At 40.6% G+C, this 11,831-nt stretch overlaps 1 protein-coding gene across 1 annotated transcript in view; it reads left to right on the forward strand.

The window, feature by feature from the left end:
• Nucleotides 1-11,826, forward strand: part of LOC109304812 (p53 apoptosis effector related to PMP-22-like) — an 18,907-nt gene extending 7,081 nt beyond the window's left edge. The window contains exons 2-3 of the mRNA XM_019527639.1: nt 10,928-11,071; nt 11,354-11,826. Of these exons, the coding sequence (XP_019383184.1) occupies nt 10,928-11,071; nt 11,354-11,568 (359 nt within the window). The 3' untranslated portion in view covers nt 11,569-11,826. The remainder of the gene's footprint in view (nt 1-10,927; nt 11,072-11,353) is intronic.
• Nucleotides 11,827-11,831: the final 5 nt, after the last annotated feature.

Here is an 11,831-nt window from a genome sequence, read left to right on the forward strand (position 1 = left end):
TCATCGTAAGGTCTGCTTTCCTGATCTCTGATCATGCGTGTGGCTCTTCTCTGGACTCTCTCAAGCTTCTCCACATCCTTTTTGAATTGTGGAGCCCAAAACTGGATGCAGTACTCCAGCTGCAGCCTCAACAAGGCCGAGTACAATGGGAGAATGACATCCTGCGATTTGCTTGAGAAGCATCTGTGGATGAAGCCACCATTTTGTTTGCTTTACTAGACGCAGCATCATATTGAAGGCTCATGTTCATCTTGTGGTCAGTCATGACCCCCAAGTCCCTTTCATTTGTAGTGCTAGTCAGCACTTGTATTTCCAAGTACTATCCTGCTGCAGAGTAAATTAGTTTACTCCAGCTTAATAGGGGCTCATGTGTAGACACTGACAAGTTTACTGAACAGCTAATTAGTTTACTGTGCAATAAACATCTCGTGTAAATGCACCCAGTGGACATGTCTACATGTGATGCTACATTGCTACAGCAACATTGTGTCCACAGGCAAAAACTACTACGTCGCCATAGCAATGCTCTCCCTCATTATAGTGCTTTACTATGGTGGCATAGTGCCTAAAAATGAATGTGCACACTATACACAATGCAGTACAGGCTGTTACTTCACCATCTTTTAGGTCTTCCAAAAGGAAGTACTAAATGGTGGCACAGTAACAATGACGCCATAGTGGCATGCGTAGATGTGCCCAGCGTGAAGGGAGTTAGGCTTACAGCATTTAATTAGCCTAGTAGTTTTCATTCTTTGTGCTTTTCTTTATAATTTCAGGGTTCATCCTTCTGCACATTTATTGCTAGATTTAGTTAATCAGAAGTTCTTCTAAATAATAGTTATTTTCTTAGGCAGCTAACTCTACAGAGCAATTGCAGATGTCAACACAAACTCCCTGAATAATTATAGTTAAATAGCTCAGAACAGTATTAAACTTGTTAGGTGCAACAGAATCATGGTATAAATTATGGCAGAGTTCCTCACAAAGCTTACAAACTCAAGGTCTTGAGGTCCCTTAAGAATGTATTACTCAGACACTTGCCTAATCTAACCTTTCTCACTGAATGTAGCTCTTCTGAAAATTTCTGAATGGTTCTTGGTAAAAATTTCCTGAAGCTGTCACTTCTTTTCAGCTTTGACATACATCCCTCAAAGAATCTAATACAAGCTCCATAGTAAACTTTGCAACCTGGTTCTGAATAATTTGGAATTTCTTTGTGGGGATAAATAATCAAACAAGCAAAAGCTATTTTATAGCTGAAGAGGTTAAGGCAAGGGGGTGCAACATATTTAAACCTGGATAAACTAGTGGGCTACTGGCAGAGCTGTCTCTAGTCAGGGCAGTACTATCTTATAGGCCTGTATGAAGCAGCTAGTATTCGCTTTGGATTTGGCTGATTTGGGGGATAGTGATTCAATTCGGTGGTTCGAATCACTGTCCTGAATTGATTTGGCCAGATCAGCCAAATCTTTGAATCAAACAGGCCCCATCTCTGCCTACTCTTCCAGCCATCAATGGCTGCCCCGCCCAGTCCCACCGTCCTGGCTCTTTAAAAAAAAAAGCCCAGCACTCACTGGCTGTTGCCAGGTGAGGGCCAATCTCTGCTGCCCCCCACTGCCCCATGCTGTGTGTGTGTGGGCTCTTCCATGAGCCCCCAGAAGCCCTGATGGCTGCTGCAGCAGCCAGTGAGTGTGGGGCTTTTTTTTTTTTTTAAAGAGCCAGGAGCTGGGGCTGGGCAGAGCAGCCATGGGGGTGGGCCTGAGAGAGCAGGGGGGGTTCGTGGTAGAGCCCCCCATGCAGCATGGGGCAGTGGTGGGTAGCAGGGATGAGTGGGAGTTTTTTGTTTTTTTTTTTTAAACAACTGGGAGCTGGGCTGAGTGGGGCAGCCATGGGGGGAGGGGGCTGAGAGATTGGGCAGGGATCAGGGGGGCACTCAGGGTTTCTGGGGGAGCAGGCAGGGAATGGGGCTGGGGGGGGGGCCTTCCATAGTCCCTTCCCCCCTCCTTCAGCCCCCACTACTTACCAGCATGGAGTCTGGATCCAGCTTCCTGTGGCGGCAAGTGGGGACTGCCCAAATATCCAAAGCTCTCCAAATCTTTTCTGAATAAATTTGGAGTGCTTCAAATCTATTTGGACCTTTTTATTGGTCTCCTGATTTGATTTGGATTTGGAGATTTGGCTGCCGAATAAGACTGAATCTCCTCTGAATGGAATCGGCACCCAAAGCTTCACACAGCCCTACTATCTTATGGCAGAGTAATTACCCATGATTAAATACATGTGTAGATGCTGACCATGGGCATAAATTGCATCTGGTCAGCCCAGGAAGCAGAGGGCCAGACTCCCGCTTGCCACCTAGTCAAGTGGCTCCGTATTTTCAGTATTCTCATGCCCCATCCAGCCTCTCTGTTGCTGTCACCCAGAGCCCGTGGCAGAGCAGGGCAGGAGCGGCTCTGGTAAAAGCTGCTCTGCCCTGGTTCAAATTGCTGTTGTCCTAGGCACACATGTAGATGCTGCACCTGGGAGTAGTTTCTTCTGGCTCAATCTGCTCCAGAGTTTATTGCTTCAAATTAATTGCATGTGTAGATGCACCCACTGAGTCTTTAGGGAAAAAATGGTGTGAGAATATAAGGTGCAAATCTATCTTGCCTTTTAATATGGTCCTAAGCATGTCATTATAAACTGTCTTCCCATTCACCTTTTAACCTACTTATCTGCAACTAGCCATGATAATGCATCAGTGAAAAGAAGCATTTTCTTGTCAATGCCTTCTTAGTCAAACTCAAAGGCCCTTGCAGCTTATTTCATGAGCACAAAAGTACCAGTTGTCTGCCCCCCTGAGTGCGCATTTTTATGGAACAATTTAGCTGCTACCAAAAATAATTCCAGATGTACAGCCATGGCAAGAAAAAAAGTCATTTATTGCAATGAGGTAGCCACAACAAGGTTCCTGAACATGGTATGCTCACAGCACCCAAATTACAGATGAAGAGCCATCAGATAATAACTCTTTTCATGTAGAAATGAAATGTAAATCCACTGTGCTTGAGCCCATGCATCTTTACAAAAACAAGAGTGAAAAAAGCTTCAGGGTAGGGCTCTGCTATTTTGCATAAGAGTCATTGCTTATAATGGTAAAACACATAACATATCCTTTCTTTATCTATATTTAATATTAACCAGGCCATTTTTAAACCTAGTGTAATCTTGATAAGGGCTTATATTCAAATAGTAGCAGTAGCTGCACAACAGGTATACTAAGATGAACTGACATGATTTTTTTATTGGTTTATCAATCCAATATGCTTCCCCCCAACATAAACTTTACTTCAAAACAGAAGGGACTACATAGGGAAAATTATTGTGACATCAGAATATGTAAAGTATGTAAAAAATATGTTTAAAAAAAGATCTTGAGTCTGCTAATTATCTGCGACTCCTACTGAAGGTTGTTTAAAGTTGTGAGTTGTCAGTTCTTAACCCTCTCTCACAACCAGCCCTTTAATTTTAAAAAAACTTTGGTGCACACATTATTTTTAATAGCTAACTTCAACCTGGGCTGCTCTCTTTGATGATTCTTTTGCTGCATCTCCCTTGTTAAAGCTAAGCATTAAGGAGGATCCCTATTTAGTACAAAGTTTTATTGGATTCAGCTTCTGCATCAAGCCTGTACATGTCAGATGTGTGGGATGAGTACAGAAGATGCTGCACCGCACCCTCTAGATGTAAAACTAAGAAAATCTCCCATGTTCCAAATCTGAAGGGCTTCCTCAGTAGAAGTGTCTTCATTAGGCATATTTTAAACCCGTGAAAGAAGGAATCTTCCATGTGTCTATTTATACCTGTGCAGGTGAGACTGGGGAGGCTATTTATTTGGGTTTAAAAATAAATTGTTATCTTAAGTCCAAAGAAGTCCAAAAGACTAGCCACTACCAAGTTTGCTCATAGTGCCCAAAGTGCAGATTCAGTATATGATAGGAATATGCTACACAAAAGACCATTTCATTTTGATGCAGCCCAGGAAACTACTACCTAAATGTTGTCGATAAGACTGTGTTGTGTTCATACATACTACATAGTGCTGGCAGTGAGCTCATATGTAAAGCTGTTATTCTTTTCACGGCTTGTGTCTCATACCTTCTCATGCCTTGCACAAAGGCACACAGGGTAATTACAGGTCCAAATTCTGGACCTTCATTCCTTTAAAATGAACTGGTGAAAGGCTTGTCCAGCCATTTGTAAAGAGTCATATACTACTCATCACCAAGGAATATATTAAATGATAAAAGCTTTGTGGGAACCAATGTAATATATTTCCTGCTCCAGTGCTGGCAGTGCTGTAGCAAGCAAGCTAACAAGTTGGTTCTTGCTAACTTGAAGATTATTTACTTGAGATAAGACAATATTCCATAATGTAATGAAGCTGTGAGACAAATACATGCATGTTAATTGACATCAAAACAAGAAATAGTGGGGAGGAAAATAAGCAGAGTAAGATCCTAACATCTGTGCATCTTGCCATGAACTCCTGGCAAGTCAGGATGTGCAATTGCTGGGATTTGGGATAAAATTTCTTAGGACCCATTGCACAATTAAATTAAAATCTGCCAGGGGTAGACTAAAATGAGCGCAGGCTCATTTCCTAAAACAAGCCTTTTGCCTTTAATCTAGGAGGCATGAAACCGATTCTACTGTGGGAACTCATTTGAGAGAGGTATGATCTGTGTATAGGTGAACCAGTACCTTATTAAAGAAAAAATTTTGTTCTAGCAAGAACAAGATTATAATTAAAGCTGAAGGATAAAAACACCACAGCTGTATATTTCTTTTTCTTTTGGCTTTTGTTGCTGACTTTTACAACATGGGGTATTATTCCATTTTCACCGTAGTGTTGGCACTTCCTGTGGCCTTTCACTTTTTTGTTGTTGCTATACTTGTTTGATATAGCTGCACAGTTCACTCCAAGGATGCAGGAGGTGTTGACTCTACAAATCTCAGTAAAATAAGAAGGTAAACAACTACTGAAATCAATTTGCTGCTGACAATGCATTTATTTTTTCTTTTAAATGCTGGTTGTACATTCAGCTTCAGATGGAAGGAATAGTTGAGGAAATATATTCTTACTGATTGGGCAAGGAGGAATATGTGGCTCCCTTTTGACTGTATGGAGCAATGGAGGGAATTTATTAATTCACATAAAGTGGAGATGTTCATGTAAAGAGTAAGTCTGAGAGGACAGAATGAAGGATATGAATACTTATATACAATTTGGATTAGTGCACAAATAGTCCAAATTTTTGGTTCAATAAGAACGCAATTCAGCTGCAAATTCTATTTTCAGGGTAGGGTATTTACAATATGTTGTGACTCCTCATTTCTATGTTATCAGAGACTTTTTTGGAACCACAGAATGTATTTTCCCCTGAATACAACTCATTGCTAAGCAGACAAATAAATTTACTTGCTTGTATCTGTAAACTTCAAAGTAGAATACACGAGGAAGAAGGTCAGGAAGAAAGAAGCCAACAGCTTGAACCTCTAGTAAAATCTATAAACCCACATTTGACTGAAATCTCATTCTGTCAAAAGATACCCAGGATATGTTTTTGCAGCACAGTGCAGTGCCATACAGAAATACCTGTATGGGTTCAGGTACCAAAAACCATAGAGCCATTGTAGCTCAGAAGCATTCAAATAGTAACATTTTGGAGTGTGCTCACACTGCCATTCAAGGACTTCCTTGGATAAAATTGTATTTCTTTCCTGAAAGAAAAAAAAAATCTCTGATGTTTTCTGGGCTGCCAAAACCAGATCCATACAAATGCTATGGAATTAGCTTGGCATTCAATAAGGTTTGGCTTATGTTCATTTCTGTCTGGGCTGATCTAGAACCTGCAACTTTTCAGCTTCCTCCTGGTGTACAGTGAGCTCATGCACAACTGTGAAAATGTGTTGGCGTGGATAATATGCTTTCATTAAAAGAGTTAACAGTTGCAGTTAGATGTGTATACATGCTAAAGCAAAAAACAAAAGCCCAGTGGATAATTAAAACAAAGAGATTAGGAACCAAGTTCTGCCCTCAATTACACTTGAGTAACCTGATTATTTTATCTCTGTTAAGTCTGTGGACTTATACTTGGGTATAAAAACTGTTAAAAGCATTCATTAAGTCCATATCTAAACTAGATTTCTAATGATGCATTCATCAGTTTAGAAAGAGGGAGCACTAATTTCTTTTTTCTTTTCCCTAATGGAGGATGTTTATGCAGTTACTTAGCCACAAAGACCATTTTTGCCTATATTGGGCCTTCAGAAAACCAACCTTTTCCAGAGATGTAGTAAATATTTACAGCTGTCATGGCAACATTATGGGTTTCCTTAATATTTTGTTGCCTTTTTACTATACATGTGATTAGGATCCCTACAGACCAGTTTTGGCAATGTGTTTTTTATGTTATAAACATAAAGTTAGGCAAAGTAGTAGGAGCTATTAGTAGGGTTGAAGCATTGTAGGTGTGATGGTACAGGAAATATATGAGAAGTAAGACTGGAAGAAGGGTGCTTTGTCCCCAAAAGCTTGTAACACTTTAACAATATAAAGTTGATCCAAATAAAGATATCACCAAAAAAGTGCTTCTAACAGGTGCAAGAGATTTTTCTCCTCTATCTCTTCCTCCATACATTTCTGATGCTAGAAATATTACTATACTAGAAATCTGGTATAGAAATGCATGTAATTCCTTCCCACGTGGAGTACTTGCCAAAACATAACCCGAGAAGACATGCTTTGTGCGCTTTGTGGCTTCAGCTATGAAAATGTACTATTTTTTGTTAGAGGATAATGGCAGGTGGGATATTGTTCCTCAAGTAAGAGCTGACAAAAGGCTAGACAAAGGAATCCCATTCTATAATTTAGAGCTAGCTGATGTATTTTTTTTTTCAACAAGGCAAACAAATAAATCAAACACCCCTAATTTAAAGTTTCTCTCTTCTACAGATGGTTTCTAAAACTGTGGTTGTTACATGACTAAGCAGTTCATCATTTAGATGCAAGGCCTGCACTGCATGTTTGTTCTTGCCATACAACCAACTCCCTGCAGGCAGGGAGCATACCAGTCTCTCTCACTCTGCCTTTCACACAAAGCCAGAGTGTTTTCATTTATAACAATTCAGAATAAAAACTTAATAGTGCATATGTGTGGGAAAAGCAGGCTGCACAAGCCCCATCCACACCCCATGTCAAAGCTCCAGAGGCCTCTGAGCTGTTGGAGATATTGCCCAGTCCAACATAGAACGTGAAATCTTCCATAAGATCCTCTTGAAGCAAAGTCAGGCTCCTAGGAAACATAGTGCTAGCAATAACAGTGGTAGAGAAGAGCAGGCAATGCAGACCCACCTATTTCCAGAACTGTTGCTGGTAGTTCATGACCTCAGGGGAAGGCAGTTCTGAAAAGATTTTGGCTTTCAAGAGTGAGAACCACAGGGTTTTCTTTATATGTGATCTTTATTCCTGGAAAAAAAATGCAAAAAAACTGAAAATGGAACAGCGGCTTAAACTGGAGGAAAATAGGCAACAGCTGGGGAAAGGAAGGAATTTAATTGCAATCAGCTGAGAGGAGACAAAAAAAGTTTTGGCCCCAATCCTGTCTCTAGCTGTGCTTGGCTCAGCTTTAGCACGTGAGTGAGAGGGTGAGGGAAATGGCTGAATGGGTGAGTGCAAAGGGGCTTGGAGTTGGACAGCTGTGCAGATTCATGTGATTTCAGGGCCCAAAAGGCATTTATGGTGGCTGGAGTTAAATGCTGTGGCCACATGAGACAGTTGCAATACCCAGGTTCACACTACAGAGACTTTATCTGTAGCACAAATGTAGAGTGCGATACAGTGGCATGCTCAAACCACCACTTTGCTTCCCTCCATCCTGGAAAGCATGCTGCCATGTTTGTGTGGTGCTGCAGGTGGACTGATCAGTCTTGGTTTCCAGGCTGAGCTGCATCTGAGTCAGGAGATGGCATACAAGGAGCAGTGTGGTACACTCCTCTGTTGAAGTCCAGATACACCCTTAGATTTCATTGTGGTAGGGAGATGCCATAGCTGCCTGGCTAGAGCAGTTTTATGGTTACTGGGTGCATCTATACATGCAGTTAGGGCGATACAATACTCTGGCACAAACTACACCAGAGTTTAAGCTGCTCCCGGGCTCAACATTTACATATACACCCAGGACTGCAGCATGTTGAGCTGGGGCAGAGCAGTCCCAGGCTGACAGGAGCCCCAGGGGCAGCCCTGGGCTCTGGGTAGTGATGGAGGGCAGTGGAGGGGCTGCTGGGGCATGAGGGTGCTACAGTGCTTCCACACTGTAACACCTTTATGCCTCAGGCAGCCCCTGTCACAGTCTACACATATTTGAGTGCATATAATTACTCCACCGTAGGATAGTCCTGTCGCTGACAGGACTATCCTACAGCAGAAGTAATGAATTTACTTTGCCCTAATATGGGCACATGTGTAGACTTGGATGCTTTACAACATAGTTAATTAGCCAACTGCAATAAAGTGCATGTGTAGATGCACCCCATTGTGTAGCAGCAAAAAGGGAGCTGAAAGGAGGGCTAATAGCTGGTCTTACTATCCATACACAGGTTTTGCATCTTGTATATATGTTGCTGAATGATAAGATGCATGCATGAGAAAGCGGAGTATACAGCACATATTTTATCATGTCCCTATCCCCATTTCCCTCCTTCCATGTGTTGCCTCACTTGTCTAATCATGTCTGCTTTGGTAGTAAGATATAAACCCTAAGTCAAAAAACCCTCTGGTGTATACCTATAGCAGGTAATAAGGGCTCTGGTGGGGTTGATCCTGATTTAAGAGTTTGGGTGCCACTGTCATAACAATGATTTTACTAATTTTTCAGTATGAATTTTCTTAAGTTATTTGCCTTTAGGTAATACTTTTACTGAAGAATTTGCACCATATTTTAGTTTACTTAGTTATCTTCATGGTTGTTTGGGTTATGATAATTTTACAGCATCCATACTGTATGTAGGTAAGTTAGAAGTTAGCTTTTAAAATGTATCCTACATATGGTGATGCAGAAAGAGATGATGTCTTGATCAAAAATGGATAAAGTCCTGGTCAAAACTGAAATTGGGCATTTACATTCTACAGCACTTACATGTGGAGTTGGGTCAAGGTACAAGGGTCAGGTAGGTTCATTGTATCACAAGCAAGGGACATGTCGATCAAGGGAAGCTAAGGTGTTTCAGTGAGTAGTAAGTACCCGTTGATCTAAATTTTAAGATGAAAATTCTAAATATAATATTTCAATTAGCTTACAGTTACACTGAGCCTTCACACATCACAGTAAAACAAAAAGCAAAACAAAAAAAAAGGAAAATGAAATTCTGAAACGTTTTTTCAAAATCAAAAACTCATTCCCAAGTCTGAAAACAAATTACAGTAAAAGCTTTGTTATCCGGCATGAGTGGGGTAAGGTGGGTGCCGTTTATCTAAAAATTCCAGTTATCTGAGAGTTATACAGAAGACAGTGCCATACATGTACTGCAAATACTTGATGCGCATGCCAAATATACTCCACAAAGATTCCTGTTGCTAAAGTGAGGATTTGTATTAGGGGATATTGGAATTTCTGGTTAATAGAGTATTCCAGTTAGTAAAATGCCTGTTAACATAGCTTTTACTGTACAAAACTTCCTGCAAAACAAATTCTGAGTCCTCTCCAGATCTGCTAGAGACACATAGCCATAGCCAAAAATATGATGTAACTGGATCTTAAGTACTGTGGGACAAATACTCAGCCCTTAAGCATTCAAATCACTCCTAACTTTGGTGAACCTAAGGCGCACAGAATTTGGCTGCAGATTCATACAGTACTGGTTTCTGAACTGGTGTTCTATAATTGATCTTTTATCTAGTATTGGTTATCACCATGCTAAGAGACCAAAGAGTAAACAATGAGCAAAAGGGAAAATTCTGTCTAGGAGGTGATCTCTGCATGCAGATCTTGGGGTTGTGATCTGTCCATAACTGTTTGTATCTGAGGTTTGGTATTGCTGAATGTTGTCAAATATTTATATACATATGTCAGGCCAGTAATTCTTATCTAGATAGCTTTTTGAGAACAGAAAATGAAGTTACCTTCTAAGAAGGGCTGCCTCCTCTTTGGTATCTATGCGCAGTACACATTGGTACTACAGGGTGAAGTTACACATTACACTTAGAGTCTTAGACCATACTAAGGGCACATAAAATGTGCCCGTATGCAGGTTGAACCTTGTTAACTTGTTAAAATGGGCAATTTTCAGTCCTCCAACATCCCAGGATACACTGCTCCCAGCCCCTTCCTCCCACCCTTCCTTTTCCCTGAGCAAGAATAGAGCCCAGGTGTCCTGGCTCCTAGACAGGCCCCTCCCTGCCAGTCCTCTACTAGGAAGTCAGAGCTGTGCAGGCAGGAAACAATATTAACCCTTAATGTGCACCTGCTCATAGCATTTTCTAACTTTAACCTTGCTTAACATTCCACAGATTTAGTATGATCTAAGTTTAACATGTAACTTCACCTTCAGCTGTTGAAGTAATACCTGTTATAAAGGCTGTTCTTCCAATGACTTAAAGAGCTCATTTTTCTGTCTCAATACTTGATACATAAACTGCATAGAAGCCTTGGATAAAGTTTTGGTCACAGTCAGTACAAGAGAAAAAGAAATTACATTCTTTTAAACACTGTAAATTTTGTGTTGCTCTTCCAAGTAAGAGTATTATAAACCAGCAAGAGGTTTCTCATGTCCTCTCCTTGAAAGTGCCCTCTTGTTTCTTATTTGTTTGAATTAAAGTCACTTGTTAGGCCAACAAAAATACTGCAAGGGGATTTGTCTTGCTAACATGTTTTCCTTTGGATTTCAGCCTGGGCAAGAGGTGCTATTGGAACAATCCTTACTGGCTATATCATTTTCGTCATCTGCTTTGCCCTTGCCATCATTGCATTTGCTGTCTCTTTACTTCGGTTCAACTTTATCCGAGGAATTGGAGGCTTGCTCTTTGTTTCTGGTAAGAATCTTCAGGAAGCAAGTGTTGCTTTTTAAAATAGTACCTGTAATAAAACCAGAACCTTGCTTGCCTTGGCCCTGGCCCTTGCTTGATTCTTCTACAACGAATCCATACCGATTTCTACTTTGTACTTGGAAACCTCGATTAAAAACATAGACAGTCCATTGAATACAGGCACTAGCCAAAATCCTCACATCTCTAAAGCAAAGTTGTGTTATAGATAATAAAAAGGAAGAAAAGATGTCAGTTTAGTCACTCATTTCTTGTTTTTCTCTTTTCCAGCTCTGTTCCTGATTATGGGCTTAGTCATTTACCCGGTGAATTACACAGAAACCATTAATATCATAGAAGTTGGTGCATTTGGCTGGTCCTATGGCTTTATGTGGACCGTTGCTATTATGGCAATAGGTCTGGCATTCTTCTTCTGCTGCCTCCCCAACTATGAAGACCAGATCCTGGGAAATGTCAAGCCTGATTATTGCTGTGGTACCCCGTAAACACTAGGAACAGAAGCAGCTGACATTTGCATTCCAAAGATACTTACAGACTACCCTAGTTTTCAAAAGTATTATCATCAGGTATGAGTAGAAAGGTTTGGCAAGTTTGATTTGTTTTCACATGAAAGTAGAGAAAGAAATGCGAGTTTTAGAATGGAAGATTTAAATGATTCTGTATTTTCACATCCAATTTTTTTAGGACTTATTAGTCTGCATACTCAATATGCTTATACTTAATTACTCCATGAATTCTCACATCAAGA

This window comes from Gavialis gangeticus, unplaced genomic scaffold (genome assembly GCF_001723915.1).
Source record: "Gavialis gangeticus isolate Ggan-Ray unplaced genomic scaffold, GavGan_comp1, whole genome shotgun sequence".
In the NCBI taxonomy this organism is placed as follows: Eukaryota; Metazoa; Chordata; order Crocodylia; family Gavialidae; genus Gavialis; species Gavialis gangeticus.